At 44.7% G+C, this 26,183-nt stretch overlaps 1 protein-coding gene across 1 annotated transcript in view; it reads right to left on the bottom strand.

Moving 5' to 3' along the window:
• TSNAXIP1 (translin associated factor X interacting protein 1) overlaps positions 1-26,183 on the bottom strand; it is a 1,372,321-nt gene that overhangs the window by 493,349 nt on the left and 852,789 nt on the right. Inside the window, exon 10 of the mRNA XM_033941585.1 lies at positions 9,973-10,100. Coding sequence (XP_033797476.1) covers positions 9,973-10,100 — 128 coding nt within the window. The remainder of the gene's footprint in view (positions 1-9,972; positions 10,101-26,183) is intronic.

The following is a 26,183-nucleotide window of genomic DNA, read 5'->3' as shown; positions in this document are numbered from 1 at the left end:
CCCCCCTTTGTCACCCTTCAGCGTGATTCCATACCACCCTAACCCCCCTTTGTCACCCTTCAGTGTGATTCCCTACCACCCTGACCCCCCTTTGTTATCCTTCAGTGTGATTCCATATCACCCTGACCCCCCTTTGTCACCCTTCAGCGTGATTCCCTACCACCCTGATCCCCCTTTATTACCCTTCAGCATGATTCCATATCACCCTGACCCTTTGTCACCCTTCAGCGTGATTCCATATCACCCTGACCCCCCCTTTGTCACCCTTCAGCATGATTCCATACCACCCTGACCCCCCTTTGTCACCCTTCAGCGTGATTCCATACCACCCTGACCCCCCCTTTGTCACCCTTCAACATGATTCTCTACCACCCTGATTCTATACCACCCTGACCCCCTTTGTTACCTTTCAGCATGATTCCATACCACTCTGACCTCCTTTCTTTCTGCATCCCAAAGGTCCCGCGATGACTGCTTCTGCTTGGATGGAAGAGGTAAGTGATGTTGGAGCGGGCTGGGCCGGCAGACACAGTTAGTTGCGGCAAGATCCCAGGATGACTGCGGCTGCCAGTCCCCCCCCCCCCCCGACATCACTTACCTCTTCCCAGTCATCGCGGGACCTTCTTCACTTCAGCGCAGCTGCCGACTCTGCTCTAAGTACGGTAGCCGCACTGAAGTGCCGTTTGAAGCAGCGCGGGAGATTCCGGATCCGGCCGACTGTGCACCCCCTTGGAGCATGCACCCAGGGCGGACCGCCCTCCCCTTGGTACGCCACTGAGTGCCCTAACTGAGACTAGCCTTACCTGCATACGTTATGGTTCAGCAGGAACTTGTCTAACTTTGTCTTGAATCCCTGGAGGGTGTTACCACTCTCTGGGTGAAGAAAAACTTCCTTACATTTGTATGGAATCTATCCCCTTTTAACTTTAGGAAATGTTGAGATCTCATTCAATAATTTCGCTGTTACCGCGCCTACCCTATGGAATTCATTGCTTCATTATTTACGAATGGAATCTTCAATAAAGCAATTTAAGGCAAACCTCAAAACTTTTTTATTTAAGGATGCCTTTTGGATAAAAAAAAATTGTCCTTTTCAGGACTAAACTATGCTAGTCTCCCTACCTACTTTGTGTCTTTACCTTTAATGTTCTCTTTACTTAAATTATTGTAGTTCTTCCCCCCTTTCCTACTTGTGTGTAGTTAACTTACGTGCTCCCTGTTTAACCCTTATTAGACTAACACTGTCTTGTTTTTATTATTTTAATACTAAATGTTTGTTTTATAAACTTTACTTATATTGCTGTACACCACTTAGAAATTTGAATAAGCGGTATAACAAATATTTTAATAAACTTGAAACTTGAAGATACTTTCTGTAAGCAGGAAGGATGGAGATGTGAATGTAGACCTCTTTTTCCTTTTTCCAGTAGAGGTAGAAAGGTTCCCAGAGAGACCATGTGGAATTTCTATTTCAAAAAATATTTGTTGTGGTCCCAGAGGTCGTTAGGCTGAAGGCCTCCAGTTCTTTTTGTATTAGGAAATACTTAACTTAGAACCCCCAGTCTCTCTCCTATAAAGGAACAGGTTCTAATGCGTTTAGCTAGAAAAGGACCGAATGTTCTTGGTGAAGGAGGGTCTTCTGGATGGATTTGAAAGGAGACATTTTTGGGTGGTGATTTGGGGGTTTTTTTTTGAGCAAGCACTGGGCATAGTCATGAATGACAACTCGAAGCACCTAGTGATTTTTAATGTAGTTTTTCTTGTCATATGTAGGTCCCGCCATCAATCCGTTTTTGCTGATCACATCTCTTACACTCTTACACTCGTGTTTTCTCTCTTTTTCTTTAGCTCCATGGCATTCTGTTCTCTAATGCAGTTCCTTTTGCAATATGCAGTCCCTGCTGTCATTTTTTCAGTTTTTATACACTCTCTTCCCTTTTTTTAGCATTTCCATGGCCAGCTCATTTGTCGTAACTGCACAGGCGTTCCATCCATATACCTCTCACCGTTTGTATCAACTGGTTGTCCATCATGGTCACCTTCATCCTCTTTTAGCAGCCCCTTTTTTTGCCGGCAGTGAATAATTGTTGCACATCCTAGCATTAGGTTTTCTATATTGGTCTGACTTCTCTTCTTATTTTAAATCATCTTATTTCATTTTTTTAGGACAGTTGTTTTAATTTGGTTCTCTGTATGGATGTACCTCCACATCTTGGTATGTAGAGAAAGGAGACTTTCCTCTCTTTTTCACTTTGCTTTATTTAGGCCATATAGCATGGGTATCTAATGGGTTACAGGATCCGAGGCAACATGGCTTTACAAAAGGTAAATCGTGCCAAACGAACCTGATTGAATTTTTTGATTGAGTGACCAGAGAGCTGGATCGAGGACATATGCTAGATGTAATTTACTTGGATTTCAGCAAAGCCTTTGAAACAGTTCCTCATAGGAGGCTGTTGAACAAACTTGAAGGGCTGAAGTTAGGACCCAAAGTGGTGAACTGGGTCAGAAACTGGCTGTCGGACAGACGCCAGAGGGTGGTGGTTAATGGAAGTCGCTCGAAGGAAGGAAAGGTGACTAGTGGAGTCCCTCAGGGTTCGGTGCTGAGGCCAATCCTGTTCAATATGTATGTGAGTGACATTGATGAAGGGTTAGAAGGAAAAGTGTGCCTTTTTGCAGATGATACCAAGATTTGTAACAGAGTAGACACCGAAGAGGGAGTGGAAAATATGAAAAAGGATCTGCAAAAGTTAGAGGAATGGTCTAATGCCTGGCAACTAAAATTCAATGCAAAGAAATGCAGAGTAATGCATTTGGGGATTAATAATAGGAAGGAACCGTATATGCTGGGAGGAGAGAAGCTGATATGCACGGACGGGGAGAGGGACCTTGGGGTGATAGTGTCCGAAGATCTAAAGGCGAAAAAACAGTGTGACAAGGCAGTGGCTGCTGCCAGAAGGATGCTGGGCTGTATAAAGAGAGGTGTAGTCAGTAGAAGGAAGAAGGTGTTGATGCCCCTGTACAGGTCATTGGTGAGGCCCCACTTGGAGTATTGTGTTCAGTTTTGGAGACCATATATGGCGAAAGACGTCAGAAGACTTGAGGCGGTCCAGAGGAGGGCGACGAAAATGAAAGGAGGCTTGCGCCAGAAGACGTATGAGGAGAGACTGGAAGCCCTGAATATGTATACCCTAGAGGAAAGGATAGACAGGGGAGATATGATTCAGACGTTCAAATACTTGAATTTATTAACGTAGAACAAAATCTTTTCCAGAAAAAGGAAAATGGTAAAACCAGAGGACATAATTTGAGGTTGAGGAGTGGTAGATTCAAGAGCAATGTTAGGAAATTCTACTTTACGGAGAGGGTGGTGGACGCCTGGAATGCGCTCCCGAGAGAGGTGGTGGAGAGTAAAACTGTGACTGAGTTCAAAGAAGCGTGGGATGAACACAGAAGATTTAGAATCAGAAAATAATATTAAATATTGAACTAGGCCAGTTACTGGGCAGACTTGCAAGGTCTGTGTCTGTGTATGGCCGTTTGGTGGAGGATGGGCAGGGGAGGGCTTCAATGCCTGGGAGGGTGTAGATGGGCTGGAGTAAGTCTTAACAGAGATTTTGGCAGTTGGAACCCAAGCACAGTACCGGGTAAAGCTTTGGATTCTTGCCCAGAAATAGCTAAGAAGAAAAAAAAAAAAAAAAAAAATTTAAATTGAATCAGGTTGGGCAGACTGGATGGACCATTCGGGTCTTTATCTGCCGTCATCTACTATGTTATATGTTACTATGGTATCTCACTATTCGTCAATCAAAATTATCCATACACAGGTTCACTTTCATTATTTATTTATTTAGTCATTTATTTAGCCCGTCCTCCCATAGGAGCCCAGAACGGGTTACAAGAGTACATTCATTGTATGGGTAGGACAAACTTTAGTGAGAAATACAGACTTTACAGCATTTACAGTATAGACAAGGGGGTTTAGATTACAGCATTTACAGTGAAGACATAATATACAGACTTAAAAATACAGACTTAGTAGACATAGGGTGGATTAAATTTCAGCGTTTACAGTGTAGAAATAACTGGAGGTAACATAGCTTTTCTAGCAGGTGGGTGCATCTTTGTTGTCAGAGAATGTGGTGGTAATTCAAGTTATATTTGCAGTGGCCAGCGAGTTTAGAGATGTCATTTGGTGTATTAGGCAGTGATTTGAGATCCTTCCATCAGGGGTGTAGACGTGGGTTGTTAAAGAGCTGGGTTTGTAAAGAGGAAGGTTTTCATGGCCTTCCTGAAGTTCCAAAGACTGTCTAGTGATCTAATGGATGGAGGGATAATGTGCCATAATCTGGGTATGTAATGAAATAAGAGCGTCTTTGGGCTGTCTTAGATGTGAGCGAGCGGCCAGGTGGCAGGATCAGCCATTTTTCTGTTTGAGATCTCAGTGATCGATTGGGGACATAAATTTGTAGTTTTGATGCTATGTAGTTTGGTGTCATCTTGTGGAAAGTCTTGAAGGCTAACACCAAGGCTTTGAAGGCAACTCATTTTTGGATAGGCAGCCAGTGCATGGAAGTTAGTGCAGGGGTGACATGGTCGTGGAAGCAGTGGCGTACCTAGGGTATGTGGCACCCGGGGCCCATCATTTTTTGACACCTCCCCCCATGTAAAAAAATATTTTTTGTAATGACCATGAAATGGAATAAATGGTCAGAATAGAAACAGGCAGTGAAAATTTTCTTATATTCCAAACATAACATAACATAAATTATGTCTGAATTGTCATGACATCAGAAGTACATATGGAGTAGTTGCAGGTGATGCTTGGGACAGTTCTGATTGTGTTAGTTCAGTTTTATGTGTTTTTTGAATAGAAGGGTTTTTATTTCTTTTTGAAGGTTTTGCAGTATGTGGTCGATGTCAATTGGTTGTAGGGTTGGGGGTCGAGTGTTGCAGCTCGAATGGCTAGGAGGTTGTCGAACAGTTTTTTTCTTTTGACGTTTTTGGTTGGAGGGTGTGTGAATGGTGCGTGAGTTCTCCTATGTCTGTTTGAAGTGGTTTGAATTATTTAGCTGAAGAAATTAGTTACCCCCTCATCCCACACACATTAATTCTCTTCCATTTTTGTTCTCATTATAAAAAACACTGATAAGTTCCCAGAAAAAAAATACATTAAAATAAGAAGTGAAAACAAAGGCCCCTACAGATGAGAACATAACATAAGAATAGCCTAACTGGGTCAGACCAATGGTCCATCATGCCCAGTAGCCCATTCTCATGGTAGCCAAACCAGGACACTAATACCTGGTCAAAACCCAAAGAGTAGCAACATTCCATGCTACCGATCCAGGGCAAGCAGACACTTCCCCCATGTCTTAATAACAGATTATGGACTTTTCCTCCAGGAATTTGTCCAAATCTTTCTTAAAACCAGCTACACTATCTGCTTTTATCATAACTTCTGGCCACTTCATTTTTAAGTTTAGATCTTTCCTTTCAAACAGAGACCTTGCTAGATGTCAAATACAGCACAAGGTAACTTCACATGGACTTAGCTGTGCAGGAAATGTGAATTTCCTCATACACCCACCATATAGTGCAAAAATGTGCAAAGGTCTGTTTTTTTCTTTCGATCACTACATAGCCTAATGCCACACAAGCAGCGCTGTTACAAACATATTCTGTAGGTCAATGCTAAGGATAACAAAGTTTCCTTCCTTGGACCAGAAGGAGATACTGATAAACCACTGGAAGAGATCCCAACACAACACCCAAAGACCCACTCAGTGTGTGAACCAATTGAGTGGAGTGGACTAACTGGGGGGTGGAAATGGGCCCGGAGTTTGCTCAGCAGAATTTCCCAGACCACCTCTTCCTCTCAACACATTGACACGCTGCTACCACCACCACTAGAAACACCTCACTGGGTAGGCCAGCTATGCTATAAACTTTATAAAACACATTATTATATTTTCTTATAAAGCACATATTTTAACTGAACTCTCTGACATCCTCAGCCTTTCCATTCACAAAAATAGAAGGAAGAAAAGTTCCCATTTCCTGCTGTTTCATGTCCCCGGCCTATACAATATTTTTTTTCTGCAGACCCTTCAAAGGTCTGACCAAATCCTCATTTCACTTGCATTATAAAGTACTGAGGATGCCATCTCTCCCCAATCCCAGGTCCTAAAGTCTAAGACAGTAGCGCAAACTAATGCTGCCAGATTCAGGAAAAAAAATTTCGATTCGATTCAGCCTATTGAATTGGTTTTTCAATTCGATTTTCCTGCTCAGTTGGGTGATTTTTTTCAAAACTCCTGGTGGGTTTTATAGCTTTTTCACCCCCTTTGGCTTCTCCTAACCACACTGGCGCTGTGGTGTAAATAAAATAAAGAAACAAAAAGGACTTTTCCTCTCTCTGTTAAATCCTAGCTCACGTTTGCAGTCCAACACCAGCTCTGTCAGGATACACATTTCAAATCTGACATATTATAATCACAAAACAGAAAATAAAATTAATTTTTCTACCTTTTGTTGTCTGGTTATATTTCAAATCTTGTTGGTCCAAGGCTCTGGTTTTCTTCTGATAACTTGCTTGCCAGGGTCTCCTTCTTTCTTCTTTCTGCGTGCTAACCATCCATCTGCCAACTCTGTCCTCCCTTTCCATTTCCCTTCCCTCCCCAGGAAGTCTGGTATCTTTCCTTTTTTTCATCTCCCTCCACAGATCCACCTTTTCTTAACTACCCTTTCATCCGGCATCTCTCCCACCTTCCCCACCACCCCAGAGTCCACCATCTCTTCCTTTCTTTTCCCAATTACCCTCCTATCCAGTATCTCTATCCCTCTTCCACACCATCCCTTGTGTCCAATTTCTCTCCCTTTCAGTTCCTTCCCTCCCTAAATCTCATGGTCCATCATTTCTCTCCCTCTCCTCTATTTTCAGACCCATTATTTCTTCATCCCCCCCCAAAGTTTGGCATATGCACGTCTCTTTGAACACCCCCTTCCCTCCGTGTACTTCTAAACCAGGGTCCCCCCCAAAGGCCTGTCCCCCCTTAAAGGTCTGCCTGTCCCCCCTTGAAGGCCTGCACCCCCCTTGAAGGCCTGTCCCACCCCCTTGTAGGCCTGTCCCCCCCTTGAAGGCCTGTCCCCCCACCTTGAAGACCTGCCTGCCTGTCCCCCCCCTTGAAGGCCTGTCCCCCCCTTGAAGGTCTGCACCCCCCCAAAGGCCTGCACCCCCCTGAAGGCCTGTCCCCCCTTGAAGGCCTGTCCCACCCCCTTGTAGGCCTGTCCCCCCCTTGTAGGCCTGCCTGCCTGTCCCCCCCTTGAAGGCCTGCACTCCCCTGAAGTCCTGCACCCCCCCTGAAGGCCTGCACCCCCCCTGAAGGCCTGTCCCACCCCCTTGTAGGCCTGCCCACCCCCTTGTAGACCTGTCCCCCCTTGAAGGCCTGCCTGCCCCCCCTTGAAGGCCTGTCCCTCCCCCTTGAAGGTCTGCACACCCCCCCGAAGGCCTGTCCCCCCCTTGAAGGCCTGCCTGCCTGTCACCCCCCTCCCCCTTGAATGCCTGCCTGCCTGCCCACCCGCCCCACCCTGAAGAACCGCTCGCCCCCCTGACCTCCCCGCACCACCTATGAAGCAGCACTACCTATGCTCCCGGCCTTGCCGTTCAGTCCCCACCACCCCCGAAGGACCGCTCGCCCCACTGACCTTCCTGCACCACCTATGAAGCAGCCGCAGCAGGATCGCGACGTCAGCTATCCCTGCGCTGCTTAGGCACTGCTTCCTGCGCCGCGTTCCTGCCCCTCCTCTGACGTCAGAGGAGGGGCGGGACTGCGGCGCAGGAAGCAGCGTCCAAGCAGCTCAGGGATAGCTGACCTCGCGATCCTGCTGCTTGCTGCTTCACAGGTGGTGCAGGAAGGTCAGTGGGGCGAGCGGTCCTTCAAGGGTGTGGGGGGACTGAACGGCAAGGCCGGGAGCATCCCTTCAGGGCTGGCACCCGGGGCGGACCGCCCCTCCCGCCCCCCCCCCTTGGTACGCCAATGCGTGGAAGCCCCGGTTTTTTAGGAGTCAGATTGCGGCATTTTGCACCCCTTGGAGATGGGAGAGTGTTTTTGCTGATAGGCCCACTAGTAGAGTGTTGCAGTACTCTAGGCAGGATAATACGTATGCGTATAGTAGCTGAGCAAAATCGCTTTCTGAAAAATAGGCACGGATGCATTAAGAACATAAGAATTGCCGCTGCTGGGTCAGACCAGTGGTCCATTGTGCCCAGCAGTCCACTCAGGCGGCAGCCCTCTGGTCAAAGACCAGTGCCCTAACTGAGACTAGCCCTACCTGCGTACGTTTCGGTTCAGCAGGAACTTGTCTAACTTTGTCTTGAATCCCTGGAGGGTGTGTTCTCCTATGACAGACTTTGGAAGAGCGTTCCAGTTTTCTACCAATCTCTGGGTGAAGAAGAACTTCCGTTCGTATGGAATCTATCCCCTTTCAATTTTAGAGTGCCCTCTCGTTCAACCTTGGAGAGTTGAACAACCTGTCCTTATCTACTAAGTCTATTCACTTCAGTACCTTGAATGTTTCAATCATGTCCCCTCTCAATCTCCTCTGTTCAAGGGAGAAGAGGCACAGTTTCTCTAATCTTTCGCAGTACGGCATCTCCTCCAGCCTCTTAACCATCTTAGTCGCACTTCTCTGGATCCTTTCGAGTGGTACCATGTCCTTCCTATTGTTGTTTTCATTTATGTCAAAGTTGGTTTCCTTTTCCCTCTTTCCTTCCATCCATACTACCCACTTATTTCCACATGTCAGTCACGTATATGTACACATCACTTCACACTTATTTCAGATTTTAATTTCATTTAAATTTCACGTCATATTTCAGATTTTAATTTCATTTAAATTTCATGTCATATTTCACATCGTCATCAATACATTTCCCCCTTAGGACCCCTGATGAAGGAGTGTTTTCTGAAACACGGACAGTGGACTCAAACAAGAGGACCATTTGTTTGGAAAGCTACATTGCATCTTCTTTAATAAAGAAAAGACTTTTATACCTTGTACACTGATTCTGCAGTATTTTCCTTTTGTTTTGTCGTCTTTCTTTTAGACTCTCCAGACCAGCCCAGTCCCCCCCTGTCTGTTGTTGTATCAGGATTCGCGTGAAGAATGTGAATTTTTAATGTGGGTTCTGGCATTTTTCTAGGGTTAGGGATATTGAAAAGAACAGTGGCTTTGGCTTAGCTGGAGTAGCTGATGAGCTGTGGGGACGTTTGCTGAAGTGGCTTTTTCTATGCAATTTCCAACAGTATTAGAAACATAGAAACATGACAACAGATAAAGGCCAAATGGCCCATCTAGTCTGCCCATCCACAGTAACCATTATCTCTTGCTCTCTCTGAGAAATCCCACATTCCTATCCCAGGCCCTCTTGAATTCAGACACAGTCTCTGATTACACCACCTCTTCCGGGAGACTGTTCTACACATCTACCACCCTTTCTGTAAAAAAGTATTTACTTAGATTACTCCAGAGCCTATCACCTCTTAACTTCATCCTATGCCCTCTCATTACAGAGTTTCCTTTCAAATGAAAGAGACTCAACTCAAGCAAATATATATATATATATTAGTATTGTTCTATGTTAGTTGTTACTCCTGTTCCAAGTGTTGTTACTGTTATACTTAGTACTTCTTAGTTCTGCTTGGCTTTTTAGCAGACTGAACGTATTAGGGGGAAGCACAGCTACTTGTATTACAACCAAAAGGTTATGTCTCAGTCTCCACCTGCTATTACCCATCAATGAAATGGGCCGGTCTGGAGAGTCTAAAAGAAAGAAAATTAGCAGGTAAGAACCTAATTTCTCCATACCTACTTCTATGGTTAATTATTCTACTATTCATAGAGAACACTTATTGCAAGTTAAGTAACTTGGTTATACTATGTATTTTATACTATGAGACTTACACATACCATTCCATCAAAGAAATCTTCCTTCATAATACTTTCTGCTAGTTCTGCCAGAAGCATATCCACCAACTGATCACTGGTTTTCCCCTCTGACATAATAATCCAGTAGTCAAGACCTCCAGGAACCACATCTACATAGGAAATTGTGCAATTATTAAACAGATTTTTAATACATATCAATCTGCTAGCAGAACTAGTAATGATTAGGGCTTCCCAAATCTGTCCTCTGTACCCCACAATGAATAACCATATCCTGAAAACCCAGCAGGTCATGGGATCCTTAAGAGAGATTTGGGAATTCTTGAAACATGAAGGTCCAGATTCTGTATAGGATGCCCGGTCTCAGAAGCTGCCTAAGTGGCTTTTAAGACTTGCACACGGGCAGCCTATATAAAATTGTGTCTGTCCTAAGCCGCCTATCACCACAATTCTCTAACTGGCGTCCATGTCACAGGCATCGGTTAGAGAACTGTGTTGCCACTGAGCTGATCGTAGCAAGGGAATCTCCCTGCAGTGATCAGTTTAGCAGCCGCAGCAGAGAACCTGTCTCCCCCCACCCCGTGAAGACTACTGGCAGGAAGAATGCCCAGCCCTGCTGCTGGAACCCCTGTTTAGATATATTTTCTTATATGCAGTTGAAATATTTTGTGACTTCTTTGCCTAAATCAGCACTGATTGCTAAAATATGACACCCTTTCAGAATTGTATTGGTTAGATGCTCAAATGAGGGCTCCTTTTACAAAGGTGCACCAGGGGCTTAACGTGCGGATTAGCGTGCGCTAAATTGCCGTGTGCGCTAGCCGCTAATACCTCCTTTTGATCAGGCGGTAGATTTTTGGCTAGTACGCGCTATAGCGCACGCTAATCCGGTGCATGCGATAAAACCACTAGTGCACCTTCATAAAAGAAGCCCTGATTGTACCTCTAAAATATTTTAGACATTCTTTATTAGATCTTTCACCTGTTTTAGACTATATTAAGGTAGCTCAAGCTTGGAAAGTAGAATTAAATATTAAACTTCAAGGGTTTCATATCCAAAGATTTTATATAATCTTCTTTCTGATATTACACATTTTGAAATGGGTTATAAATTTATTTCTAGAGCATATATTGCTCCTTGGTGTGCTTATAGAGCGGAGATCTCAATGTCCCTCCTTGAGGGCCGCAATCCAGTCAGGTTTTCAGGATTTCCCCAATGAATATGCATTGAAAGCAGTGCATGCACATAGATCTCATGCATATTCATTGGGGAAATCCTGAAAACCCGACTGGATTGTGGCCCTCAAGGAGGGACTTTGAGACCCCTGTTATAGAGCAACTTTTACCTCATCGGGATCTTGTTTGAAATGTGGACATTCTAAGGCTACATTATCACATATGTTTTGGAAATGTCCATTAGTAAAAGAATTTTGGGATGAAGTTTTTTCTAAGATTAGTTTTTGTAATAGCTATAGTCTTTTTTGGGTTTTTGACATTAGACATCCTATTCCTAAAGGACTGAAAGGATTTCTTAGAAGAGCAATTTTATCAGAATTGAAAGTTATACTATGGGGTCATTTTATCAAGCCGCGCTAGTGGGGTTAGTTCGTCGGACATTTCATCACACGCTAACCCCCGCGGCAAGCAAAAACTAACACCTAGTCAATGGAGGCATTAGCGACTAGCATGAAAGGCGGTTTAATGCGCGGTATTCCGTGAGTTAAACCCCTATCGCGCCTTGATAAAAGGACCCCTATATCTTTGGATTAAACCACTGAGGCCAACATATAGTAATTGGCTTTCTAGAATGTTGCATCTTTTAATGATGGAAAGTATGCAATTAATAGATTGGGATAATAGGTAAGGTCGTCAGTTAATTAATATTTGGCAGCCTTATTTAGATAACACCACATACCCATAGTCATATTTTAATTAATATGTCATGAAATAAAAATTATTTTTGTAATCATAATTCTGGGATGCGAGAGGGGGGAATTTGGGGATTGGGAAGATTTGTATTATTCATATTGGTTTTATATAATTATAAATTTTGTAATATTATTTATTTTTGTATATTTTGAAAATTTTATAAATATGATTAAATTAAAACATGTATGGAGAGGAGTAATAACATTAACAGATGTGAGAAAATAATGAAAAAAACCTCACCAGTTAAAAAACTATTGTAACAGCAATAAAATTTTTTACTGCCAAACATGTAAAAGTAAGATCAACATTAAAAATAAGATCTGCCATGCAAAACAAGATGTAATGAAAATAAACTGAAAATGACTCAAAATAAGCTGGTAATTGATGTACTATAAAATAAGGAGATCCAAGATCGTCGGTAGAGGGTATACTGAGTCAAAAAAAAACAAACAGCAGCTAAAAAATGTAAGATTGCCGTTACAGGGCTTGCCATCAATAAATTAAAAGAATACATTAAGGCCCTGATTCTATAATGGGCGCCTAAAGGGTGCCTAAGTCCCACCTAACTGAACGGGACTTAGGTGTCCAAACTAAGTGGTTAATGAGCCATTTAAGGGTCTTAATGAGCGATAATTAGACACCTCCAAAATTTCATGGATGCTCATTGGGAAAACTCATGCCTAATGGAATAGGCATGGGTGTGGTCTGGCCGAGGCTTCAATATGGACATCCTTCGATTCATTTGCATAATGCTGAGCAACCTAGGGCATCCATCTCATGCCTACGTTGTAGACGAATGAACACCAGGTCTACTTTTCAGCATAGTTTGGGCTTCATATAGACCTGAGTTCTATGGACGAAACTTAGGCACAGTTTGGACGTCTTTAATTCGATCTGTTAAATAGCTTTCACATTTGATATGATAGCTTAGGGATCTGCTAAGCTATGATCTTCTCAGGTATTTTCACCTTCACATGGCTAGGATTACTAAGCTCTCATGGTAGGAACCCCCACAACTGAAAAGAAGCAGCTGTGGCTCACCGGGTAAAATCCCTGTGCTCATCTTCTAGAGGTCATAGGTTCAAAGCCCAGCACATATTTTAATTGTGGCATTCAACCTTGCAGGTGCATCTTGATGATCTTACAATGAGGTCAGCATTGTGTAGCTACACACCTCCATTTGTAATGAAGTAGAATCCATGCTAAGGTCTGTATCTGTCTTTTTCAGTTTTTAAGCTTTTGCAAATGAAGTTATGTATGCAATTTATATATTTTTTCATGTGCTTTCCTTGCTTTTAATAATGAGCTGATTGGAACACTGTTTAGTCAGAAAAAAAGGGTAGCTTTTTTAGCAAGAAACATAAAGCTGTGTTTTTCATGTGCTGTGCTTTTAGCAAATAGCATTACTGTTTATCTACATAAATAGAAGGTTTTGCATGCCAGACTAGTACAGATCAATCCTACACCGTCTAGTACGGATCAATCCTACACCGTCAATCCTAACAGAAAACCATGTCTTTCGAACACACAGAACACAGAAAACACCTTCGCCTAGTATCACAAACTAACTCCTCCCCCTTTTACAAAACTGTAGTGTGGATTTTAGCCACGGTGGTAACAGCTCTGATGCTCATGGAATTCTGAGCATCAGAGCTGCTACCATGGCTGGTGCAAAAAAATGCTCCACAGTTTTGTAAAAGGGGGGTTAAAATAGAAATACATAGACAAAGGTTAAATTGAACCAGCAAGAAGCTGGACTCTGCATACAATGCAACACCACAGAAACAGTGACACATGTCTCCTAAAGCAATAAATAAATAGAAAATTTTTGTTCCACCTTTGTCTTCTCTGGTTTCTGCTTTCCTCATCTTCTTGTTACTCCCTTCCATCCACTGTCTGCCATCTCTCTGCCCCTATATGGCATCTTCTCTCCTTCTATGCCCCTTCCAGAAACTGTATGCCTCCCCCTTCCATCCTTTCACCCCCCATTGGTCTGGCATCTCTCTCCCTCCTTCCCTCTCTTCTGCAATCCCTTTCGTCCCTCATTTTCCTTTTCAATTTATTTTCTGCATCCATCTAGATTACATTCTTACTACCCTCTTATCAATTTTCTTTTTTTACTGTCTACCTACAGCTCGCCACCTCTTTTCCCTCACCCCCTCCAGTATTTCCCTTACTCAATCATTTTCCTCCCATCATGTGCCCTCCTTTTATTTATCCCCTCCTTCCATTATGTGCCCTCTTTCTCTACCCCTTCCATCTAGTACCTTCTCCTCTCTTTGTCCTCTTCCATCATCTGCTCCCCTCTTTCTCTCCTCCCATTTCCTTCCTGCATTTGTTCTCTTATCTCTCCCATCTGCACTTCCATCCAACATAGGCTCCCCCTCTACCCACCACACTACCATCCAATGTCTGCCCTTTCTCTCTCCATCCACCCCTCTTCAAACAGCATCTGCCCCCTTTCTTTCCCTCTGATCCAATTCCATCCAGTATCCTTCCCCCTTATGTCTCTCTCTCCTTTCCCTGTACATCGATTCCATCAGCACCACCCTTCCATACCACCCTGCCCCCTTTCTCTCCCTGCACCACTCTTTCATTCTAGCAGTCCTGCTCTTCTCTCACGATGACTGTAGCTGCCGGCTGCCGTCCACTCCACTCAGACATACTAGCTCTGAAGCAGAGTTGGCAGCCATGTGCTGGAAGGTCCCGCGATGACTCCAGGCTTTGCTCCGGAAGAAGTAAGTTACGTCGGGGGGGGGGGGGGGGGGTTTGACCCGGCAGACGCAGGGAGTTGCGGCAAGGACCCACGATGACTGTGTCTGCCGGGTCCACCCCCTCCGACATAACTTACTTCTTCCGGAGCAAAGCCAGCAGACGAGTCATTGGGGGACCTTCCTGCACCTCAGCGCAGCTGCTGACTCTGCTCTACAGCAGTGTTTTTTAACCTTTTTATACCCGTGGACCAGCAGAAATAAAAGAATTATTTTGTGGACCGGCAAACTACTAAGACTGAAATTTAAAAAACACATTTCCGCCCCGTCTCCGCAAGCTCAGTCCCCGCAAACCATCTGATCCCATCCGCACAAGTCTCTGTTATGATTTTATATTGAACATATTTTATTAAAGTATAAAAAGAAACAATATTCTGTACAATTGTCATTTTATAAATATAAATATACAGAGCAAGGACCAACAAAACCCCTGTCTCCCCTCCCCTTCACATATATCCCCTCTACTATCAAGAAAACTGAACAAGCCAAATTATTATAGAATGCTACACAGAAATATCATGCTAACAGAATACTGCAGTCACACATGACAGGAATGGTGTTAGGGGGGTGCAACTAGGGCAACTGCCCCATGGTCTGAGAGAGCCCTAAGCCAGCTAGAAGCTAAAGAAGCACTGCCTGGGCTTTGCAGTCCCCAGTTATGTCTCTAGCAGGATATATATTTCAAATCTGATATAGTCTAATGACAAAATAGAAATAAAATGATTATCCCAGGACAAGAAGGCAGGTATTCTCACAAGTGGGTGATGTCATCCGACGGAGCCTCGATGCGGACGCCTCACAAGCAGACTTGCTTGAAGAAACTCGAAGTTTAGAGTCGCCCGCACCTCGCATGCGCGAGTTCCTTCCTGCCCAGCACAGTTCTTACTTTTCCGCGGAGCCTAGAAGTCCGTCTTCGACTCTCTGCGTGAAGTATTTTCACTTGTGCCTTCTTTTGTCCGCGGTTTTGTATTATTTTTACTCAGAATTGCTGGTTTTCTTCTTTGTTTTCTTCTTTTCGAAAAAAAAATAAAATAAAATTTCTTCCATCCGTTTGACAGGCTTCGATCTTGTGGCGGCGCTTTTTCGGCCTATGTCCTGGCCTGCAACCGGTTTTAAAAAGTGTTCCAAGTGCCAGCGCGCGATTTCCCTGACGGACCCTCATCGACGCTGTCTTTGGTGTCTCGGGTCTCAACATCTTCCAAAATCGTGCCAGCCTTGCTCAACACTTAAGTCTCGGGCTTTTAAGCGTCGTTGCATCCTGTGGGAGCAGCTTTTCAGCATGGAGTCTTCGATGGAGCTTTCGTCCTCGAGGGGTGCTTCACCCTCGACATCATCCGATGCTCTCCAGGCTTCCACAGCTTCTGCTCCGAGCCTCATCAAACCTGCCTCATTTGTACCGGCTATGTCTTAGACGCCTGCTGCAGTGCCTTCCTCTGTCTCTTCAGGTCAGATAGCACAGCTTAAAGTGCCCAAGGCTTCTAAGTCCAAGCACTCTCACACTGCCTCGAGGGAGCACGAAGCCCGTGCAGGTGGTCCTGTTGAAGACGCGGATCTATCCTTGCCGGCTTCGTTCCAGACCTTATTAGAGAAGCAATTCATTCAGCTCTTTACTACCATGGGGCCGAAGCTTCTCTCACAAATCCAGCCTGGGCATTCGGAGGTCTCCCGCGAGGTCGAGCCGCCTCCTGTGCCTCAGTCGCATGCACACTCTCTGCAGGGATCAGAGTCTCTGCGAGTGTCTGGTCTGGCATCTCAGCATGCATCGCAAGGAGCAGAGTCTTTGCCCATGCTTCCATTGATACCCTTACACTCGATGCAAGGAGCAGAGTCTTTGCGAGTGCCTCGAGGTTCTTCCACTCAGCCTCTTCTGCTTCGTTCCACAGCCTCAAGCCCTATCCATTCTAAACTAAACTAAATTAAATCTTAAGTTTGTATACCGCATCATCTCCACAGAAGTAGAGCTCGACACGGTTAAAGGAATTACTAAAGAAAGGAACTCCAATGGGAAGAAGAAGGGCTTGGTAAAAAGGAAAGAAAGAGGGAACTAAGTAGAGTGGAGAGGGAGGGAGTGGTTACATTTTAGAGAAAAGCCAAGGTTTCAATTCTCTGGGGGCTTCGACTGGGACACGCTCTCCTTGATTGTCGAGGCCTGCTTCTAGGCACAGCTCGCATCATAGATCGAGGCATTCTTCAAAGCATTCATCCAGGCATGCCTCGCCTCATCGGAAGCAGCCTTTTCTTCAATATTCCCCACCGCCTGCATCAAACCTTCCACTTCTGGATCTCGAAGACCCGGTGGGTTCTTTTTCTCCATCCAGATCTCCTTCTTCACTGGAGCAAGCTGCCTCAACATCCTCGAGTCCCTCTCAAGGCCAGGCTTTGGCAGATCAGCTGTCTTTTTCATCTTTTCTGCGTCAGATGGCAGTTGACTTAGATATTCAACTTGACACTGGATCTGTTTTCCAAGGAGTATCTCGAGACCATGCATCTCCCTCAACCTCCGGCTGAATCCCTCAAGCTTCCTCTTTACAAGCTTTTGGATCAAACCTTTGTCCGCTGTCTGGAAACTCCTTATTCCATTCCAGCTGTTCCAGGCAAATTGGATTCCAGATACAGGACTGTACATCATAAGGGGTTTGACAACACTCAATTGTCTCACCAATCCCTTTTGATTGAATCTTCTTTGAAACATTCTCACCTTTCTCAGGTGTATGCCACTGTTCCTCCGGGAAGGGAAGGCAAAACGATGGGCAGATTTGGTCGTCGCATCTATCAAAACTCTATGATGACCTCCAGAATCCTCAACTATAATTTTCATTTCATCACCTACTTTGAGTTCTTTCTCTCCATCCTTCAAGTTTATTTACAATTTGATTAATCACCTATTCCAAATTCTAAGCGATGTACAAATCAGCAAAATACATAGTTAAAATATACATAAAAGAAACATACATAACTAACAAAGGGACTAAGTTTGCAAAACATAATGAAAAAACTCATTTATGAACACAATGAAACAATAGGTAAGGCAAGGAAAGAAATACAATCTAAGTAATGTAGGAGTCAACAATTAGAGGTTAAGCTCAACAGGAAGGGAAAGACAAAACTGAATAGAAGGTTTAAAAATTAACAGAAGAGCAGTAGGCAAATCAATTAAATATTGAATGCATCTTTAAAAAGAAAACTCTTAAGTTTGCTCTTAAACTTTTCCAAGTTCTTTTCCTCTCTTAATTAAATGGGAGTGAATTCCAAGTCTGAGGCGCCGTAATAGTAAAGATAAATTGCCGTCGAGTATTGATAATTTTAAGTGAAGGAATGACCAATAAATGTTGGTCATTTGATCTCAATAATCTAGAAGAATTATATGGTATCAATGCTTTATAAATAAAAGCTGGAGTTTTAAATAAGAGAGATTTGAATGTAAGCAAACATAATTTATATAGAATACGATGAGACACTGGAAGCCAATGAGCTTTTTGAATTAAAGGTGTCACATGATCAAACTTCTTTGCTTTCATAATTAGTTTAATGGAAGCATTCCGGATTATCTGCAACCGCCTAATTTCCTTTTGAGCCATTCCCTTAAATAACGCATTGCAATAATCAATTTTTGAGATAATAATTGAATGAATTAGTATATTCAATGATTTTGGACATAAAAATTTGGATATTGAGCGAATTTGGCATAGTCTAAAAAAGGTAGTTTTGACAACATAACTAATTTGGTCATGGTAGGTTAATTTTTCATCAAAAATCACCCCTAAAATTCTTCCAAAGTTCATGCCCTATCTGGATTCCCGTGCGCATTTTGAATACCAAGAAGTCTTTGCATCCTTGTCCCAACTCCGGCTACAGTTTCTTCAGTCCTCCTATGATGCTTTTGAGCTGTTTGCTCGAGCTACTGCTTGCTCGGTGGCCATGCGGCGTCTGGCGTGGCTCCGTACCATTGACATGGATCCTAACCTGCAGAACCAGCTGGCTAATGTTCCTTGCGCTGGCAATGACCTCTTTGACAAGTCTATAGAGGCAGTCACCAAGAAGCTTTCGGACCACGAGAAGTCTTTCGCATCCATTCTCCGCCCGAAGTCGAAGCCGGCTCCTCCTCGACCTGCACGCCCTCCTCAAATTTACCAACGGCGTTTTCCACCTAAACAGGCTCCTTCCATTTGTCAGCCTGTCAAGAGACCACATTCTCAGAAACAGCAGAAGTCTCAGCCACCTGCTATACCTAAGGCTCCTCAGCCTTTTTGACTGTCTAGTAGAAAGCATAACCTCAGTCGTTCTGCCATTTCCCGTTTTTCCCCCTATCGGAGGCCGCCTCCATCATTTTTACCACCGATGGACGACTGTTACCACCGACCTCTGGGTCCTTTCCATCGTCAGGGAGGGATACTCTCTTCAGTTCCACCAAGTTCCTCTGGAACATCCTTCCAATTCTGCCCAGACCGCCCTTCTTCTTCAGGAAGCTCAAACTTTGCTTCAGCTCCGAGCTATCGAGCCAGTTCCTTTGGCTCAGCAGAACAAGGGATTTTACTCCCGGTACTTCCATGTTCCTAAGAAGACGGGCGATCTGCGTCCTATTTTGGACCTCAGAGTGCTCAACAAATTTCTGGGCAGAGAAAAATTTTGCTTGTTGACCCTAGCATCTCTGTATCCCCTCCTCGAGCAGAATGACTGGTTATGCTCTCTGGATCTCAAGGAGGCCTACACACACATTCCCATCCATCTGGCCTCCTGTCAATACCTCAGATTTCGGGTGGGAAATCTTCATTATCAATACAGAGTCTTCACCAAGTGCCTGGTAGTGGTGGCCGCTGCGCTCAGGAACTATGGTCTTCAGGTGTTTCCCTACCTGGACGACTGGCTCATCAAGGATTCCACGTCCCAAGGAGTCGTCCTAGTGACCCAGCGGACTTTCTGGTTCCTGCAGAGTCTGGGATTTGAAATCAACTTTCCAAAATCCCATCTGCAGCCTGCTCAGACTCTTCCATTCATCGGAGCTGTTCTGGATACTGTCCAACTCAGAGCGTTCCTTCCTCAACGACGTCTGGAGGCTCTTCTCCATCTTTGTCATTCAGTCTCCTCTTGCCCGTCCATCTCGGCGAGACACATGATGGTTCTTCTGGGTCACATGGTTTCCACAGTACATGTGACTCGTTTTGCCAGATTTCACCTCAGAATTCCTCAGTGGACCCTTGCATCTCAATGGACACAGGTTTCCGACCCTCTGACTCGACACATTCAGGTCACTCCTGCTCTGACACAGTCTCTTTGCTGGTGGATGCTCTCTTCCAATCTATCCAGAGGCTTACTTTTTCACACGCCACTCCATCAGAAGGTTCTCATGACCGATTCTTCAACTTACGCTTGGGGGGCTCATCTAGATGGTCTTCATACCCAAGGCTATTGGACCAGTACGGATCGTCAGTGTCACATCAATCTCCTGGAACCCAGGGCAATTTTCAATGCGCTCACTGCTTTTCAACATCTTCTTCATGACCGTGTAGTCCTCATTTGCACAGACAATCAGGTCGCCATGTATTATGTCAACACACAGGGAGGCACGGGATCTGCCTCCCTCTGTCAGGAAGCTCTGAAAGTATGGGATTGGGCAATTTGTCACAACACCTTCCTCAAAGCTGTCTACATTCAGGGGGCGGACGCCTTAGCAGACAACTTCTACAGCCTCTTCTACAGCCTCACGAATGGACTCTCCATTCCAAGCCCCTTCATCACATCTTCTCTCAGTGGGGATCGCCTCAGATAGATCTCTTTGCAGCCCCCCAAAATTTCAAACTGCCTCAGTTCTGCTCCAGGATCTACACTCCTCATCGCCTCGAGGCGGATGCTTTCATTCTGGACTGGACGAATCTCTTTCTATATGCGTTTCCTCCATTTCCTCTCATCCAAAAGACGCTGGTCAAGCTGAAAACCGACCGTGCCACCATGATTCTGATTGCTCCTTGGTGGCCCAGACAACCCTGATACTCCCTTCTTCTTCAACTCAGCAGCAGGGAGCCGTACCTTCTACCAGTTTTTCCCTCTCTGCTTACACAGCAACAGGGATCTCTGCTTCATCCCAACCTGCAGTCTCTCCACCTGACAGCTTGGTTCCTCTCAACGTAGTTCCTCTACAGTTTTCTCAATCTGTGAGGGATGTTTTGGAAGCCTACTACTAGACAATGCTATCACCAAAAATGGACTAGATTTTCTACTTGGTGTTTTTCTCATCATCAGGAGCCTCAACATTCCTCCTTATCTTCAGTTTTGGACTATCTTTTGCACCTTTCTCATTCTGGCCTCAAGTCTACATCGATACGAGTCCATCTTAGTGCAATTGCGGCTTTCCATCAGCCTCTTGAAGGGAAACCCCTCTCTGCTCATCCTGTGGTTGCCAGATTCATGAAAGGACTTTTCAATATCAATCCTCCTCTCAAACCGCCTCCTGTGTTTTGTGACCTCAATATTGTTCTTTCTCAGCTCATGAAACCTCCATTTGAACCAATTGACAAGGCTCATCTGAAGTATCTCACTTGGAAAGTGGTGTTTCTCATTGGCCTCACTTCTGCTCGACGAGTCAGTGAGCTTTAAGCGTTGGTTGCGGATCCACCTTTTACAGTGTTCCATCATGACAAGGTGGTTCTTCGCACTCATCTGAAATTCCTTCCTAAAGTAGTCTCGGAATTTCATCTCAACCAATCCATTGTTCTTCCAGTGTTTTTTCCAAAGCCTCATTCTCATCCTGGAGAATCAGCTCTTCATACTCTGGACTGTAAACGTGCTTTGGCTTTCTATTTGGAATTCACCAAACCACACTGAACTGCTCCTCAACTTTTTGTCTCCTTTGATCTGAACAAGTTGGGACGTCCTATCTCTAAGCGTACCATTTCCAATTGGATGGCGGCTTGTATCTCTTTCTGCTATGCCCAGGCTGGATTACCCCTTCACAGTAATGTCACAGCCCATAAGGTCAGAGCAATGGCAGCTTCTGTAGCTTTCCTCAGATCTATACCTATTGAGGAAATTTGTAGAGCTGCTACTTGGTCCTCGGTTCATACCTTCACTTCTCATTTTTGTCTGGATACTTTCTCCAGACGGGATGAACAGTTTGGCCAAACAGTATTGCAAAATTTATTCTCCTAAGTTGCCAACTCTCCCACCATCCCACTTTGGTTAGCTTGGAGGTCACCCACTTGTGAGAATACCTGCCTGCTTGTCCTGGGATAAAGCACAGTTACTTACCATAAGAGTTGTTACCCAGGGACAGCAGGCAGTTATTCTCACATCCCAACCACCTTCCCGGGTTGGCTTCTCTGGTAGCTATCTGAACTGAGGAGACGCGCCCTGCGCTGGGCGGGAAGGCACTCGCACATGAGCGGTGTGGGCAATTCGAAACTTCGAGTTTCTTCAAGAAAGGCTGCTTGTGAGGCGTCCGCATCGAGGCTCCATCGGATGACATCACCCATTTGTGAGAATAGCTGCCTGCTGTCCCTAGATAACAACTGTTATGGTAAGTAACTGTGCTTTTTTCTATTTTTGTTGTCTCTGGTTTCTGCTTTTATCTTCTTTTCACTCTTTTCCTTCCATTGTCTGCCCTGTCTCTTCAATCCAGCATCTGCCTGTTCCATCCACTGTCTGCCCCTTCCAGAAACTGTCTGTCTCCCCCTGCCATCTCTCCTCTATAACCCCCCCCCCCCCTTTGGTCTGGCATCCATCATCTTCCCTCTCTTCCCTCATGGTCTGGCATCTTTCTCTTTTCATCTCACTTTCCCTTCCTCCTGTGGTTTTAAGCATCTCTCTCTTCTCATTTCCTCCGCTCAGATCTGATATCTCTGTCTCCTTCTCTGTTCTCTGGCATCTCTCTCTCTCCCTCTCCTCCCTTCTCTGGTCTTCCTTCTTTATTTTCTGCCTCCGTCTAAATTAAATTTTTTCTTACTATGCAGTCCTCAGTTTCCCTATTTTCACTATGTCTACCCACAGCATGCCACCCCCTTCCTCCACTATCTCACTAACTCTATCTTCTTCCCCCATCCAGCATATGTCTTTTTTCTTTATCCCTCCTTCCATCCAGTATGTGTTCTCTTTCTCCACTTCCATTCAGCATTTGCTCTCCCTTCTCCCCACTTCCATCATCTGCCCCTTCTCCCTCCCCCTTCTCTCTACTTCCATCATCTGCTCTTCTCCCCACTTCCATCATCTGCCCCTTCTCTTAATCTCTCCATCCACCATCTTTCTCCCTTCCTCACCTTTCCGATTTTTGGCACAAGATTGGCAAGGCCCCCCCACACCCCGCGATGACACTTAAAATCAGCAAGGTTCCTCCTTCTATCCCTGGCATCAACAGAACTTCAGATCGGCAACGCGGTGCTCAGTCAAAAGCGGAAACAGGAAGCTGAGTCAGATGGAAGCTTTTGATGTGAGCACTAGAGAATGACACGGGGAAATAATCTGTCCCCTTCACTGCTCTGTCACCACCATTCCCTTCACTGCCCCGTCCCTGTCCCCGCAGCATCCATACAAGCCTCAGTACTGCAATATTTAGCTTATTCCTTCCTTATAAATCAAAGTTCTGGCTGCTGAACTGGAGAAAGAGATGTTCAGCTGGCAGGGCTTTGTTTATAAATTTTTATCAACACAACTGATATACTACTTTATCCTGAAGCAAAAAAAAAAAGAAAAAGAGATAGAAATTTTTTTCTACCTTTTGTTGTCTGGTTTCTGCTTTCCTCATCTTCTCATTCAATTCCTTCCATCCATTGTCTCTCTTCTCTCTGTGTCTTCCATTTGCTCTGTTACTGTGCCTCTCCCTTTCTCCCCCCTTCTAAATTAGTCTGGCACCCATCTTCTTCCCTCCTCTCCCCCCCATAGTCTAGCATCTCTGTCTTCTTCCCTTCCAGCATCTTTTCCCCACTCTCTGTTCCCCATTTCTCTTCAGCGTCTTCTCTCCATTCTCTCTTCCCCATTTCCCTTCAGCGTCCTTCTCCCCCTCTGTCTTCCCCATGTGCTTTCAGTGTCCTTCTCCCCACTTTGTCTTCCCCATGTGCTTTCAGCGTCCTTCTCCCCACTCTGTCTTCCCCATGTCCTTTCAGCGTCCTTCTCCCCACTCTGTCTTCCCCATGTCCTTTCAGCGTCCTTCTCCCCCTCTGTCTTTCCCATGTGCTTTCAGCGTCCTTCTCCCCCCCTGTTTTACCCATTTCCCTTCAGCGTCTTTTCCTCTCCACTCCACCTTTCCTCCCTTTCTCCCTCCCTGCAACTTACTTTCATGGCGCTTTCACTCCCCCTTACCTTCGTGGCGCTTTCACCCCCCCCCCCAACAGGCCCGGTCCGACAAACCTCCCTGCCCTGTGGCCGGCGATGTCTAAACGGCCTTCTTCCAGCCGCCAGAGCGTTGTCATTGCATATGGCTGCCCTAAAGGTCATCTCTGACGCAACCGGAAGTTGTATCAGAGGGGTGTGTGAAAGTGCCACGAAGGTAAGGGGCAGGGAGGGAGAAAGGGAGCTGATTCAATTTGGCGGGACAGTAAGGAGGGCGGCAGTAAGGAGGGAGGGAGCATGATAGGATCCGGCTGGCTGTGCAGTCCCCCTAAGGCTCTGACCGCCCTTTATTGGCTGAAGAAATCTCATTCTGTAGAGGAGTTGAGATGCACTGTATTAACCCAGATTAAACATTTTGAAGGGGATCTTTCAAAAATTTTAATTCAAAAAGAACGTTTTATATACAATTGGCATACATTAATTCCAGATGGATTAAACCACGAGATAGAATGGTTACTGACATAACATATGACCCGTTATATTTTTAATGACATCATTTCCGGGTCAATGCCCAGTTGTCCCGCCCTCAGTATAATAAAACGTAGTGGTTTGGGATCTCCGGTGTAAGTTAGCCCTGCCTCCGGTGCCTTCTCGATTTGTAAAGCTACTAACAGATATGAGATTCATGATTCAAGGTTATTGAAGGTAGTTATGTAGTTATGTTACGAGGCAAGATTTTGGTATCCGTAGTGACATGTTTTTAGCACACTTATATATTTTATATTCAACAGTGTCCCTCCCTGAAGAAGACTTGAAACTCGAGTCGGGGGGACAGGGATAACAGAATGGTGCGATAAAGAAAATGTTTGATTGAAATTCACAGGCACTTGTCACTTTAACACCTCTGAGGTTTAGCAGTAGTCAACAGTCCATCCTTCTCAGATAAGTTATTTTTATTTTGTGATTTTGTGATTGTTTTTGAATTTTTATGTGGATGGCAAAGGGGACAGTGAAGGCGATGATGGTCCCCCAGTTAACCTCAGTTCGGTGTTATCACTGAATCACGGGTTATAGGGTCTGAGCTAGTCACAATTAAGTTATAATATTTATATATTTTAACAAATATTCTAGAGCTGTGATTAAAGATATTACTCATTAGTGTTTAAATATCACAGAGGACTATAAGATATCTCCCTACTATTGTGATTGGATATTATAGGAGACATAGGGAGACCAAGGCACAATGTTGGATGTTACCCAGTGCTCTAAAACAAGAATGTGCAAGTGCTTTTCCAAATGGGTTCCTCACTAATATAAAATAGCTAGAACAGAATTTGACTCATAGGGGAGGTAAGAGGGTTGTAAGGATACCTATCCTGCTATCCTCAGAGAACTTGCTATAGGTAAGTAATTTTGCTTTCTCTGAAGACAAGCAGGACAGTAGTTACAGCCTTACATCTGGAAATCCCTAGCTAACAGCAGGGCAGGATTAATTCTTTGAGGGCCCCTAGGCAACCAAGTAAACTGGGCCCCCCTGGCCCCGCCCCCTGGCCCACCCATGCCATTTATCTGTTTTCTTATTTACTTCTTTATTTCCTCTTGTGTTTCTTTTTTTCTTTCTTTTTTTAAAATTCAAAACAAAGATTAGCATACCAGTGCACAGTTTTTCTTCTATGCAACCCCTCTGAACAAATCCCTCTTCCTTCCCTTCCCACTTACTTACATAGTAACATAATAGATGACAGCAGATAAAGACCCAAATGGTCCATCAAGTCTGCCCAACCTGATTCCATTTAATTATTTTTTACTTTTTCTTCTTAGCTATTTCTGGGCAAGAATCCAAAGCTCTACCCGGTACTGTGTTTAGGTTCCAACTGCCGAAATCTCTGTTAAAACCTATTCCAGCCCATCTACACCCTCCCAGCCATTGAAGCCCTCTCTAGCCCATCCTCCCCCAAACAGCCATATACAGACACAGACTGTGCAAGTCTGCCCAGTACTGGCCTTAGTTCGATATTTAATATTATTTTCTGATTCTAGATCCTGTGTTTATCCCACGCTTCTCTAAACAGGTACGTAAGATAGATTGTGAGCCCACCGGGACAGAGAGGGAAAATGCTTGAGTACCTGATTGTAAAACCGCTTAGATAACTTTGATAGGCGGTATATAAAATCCTAATAAAACTTGAAAACTTGAACTCAGTCACCATTTTCCACTCCATCACCTCTCTCGGGAGCGCATTCCAGGCGTCCACCACCCTCTCCGTAAAGTAGAATTTC

The sequence above is a fragment of the Geotrypetes seraphini genome, chromosome 4, assembly GCF_902459505.1.
Source record: "Geotrypetes seraphini chromosome 4, aGeoSer1.1, whole genome shotgun sequence".
NCBI classification, from domain to species: domain Eukaryota; kingdom Metazoa; phylum Chordata; class Amphibia; order Gymnophiona; family Dermophiidae; genus Geotrypetes; species Geotrypetes seraphini.
Note: the sequence above shows the minus strand (reverse complement) of the source record. Positions and strands in the feature narration are given on the sequence as shown.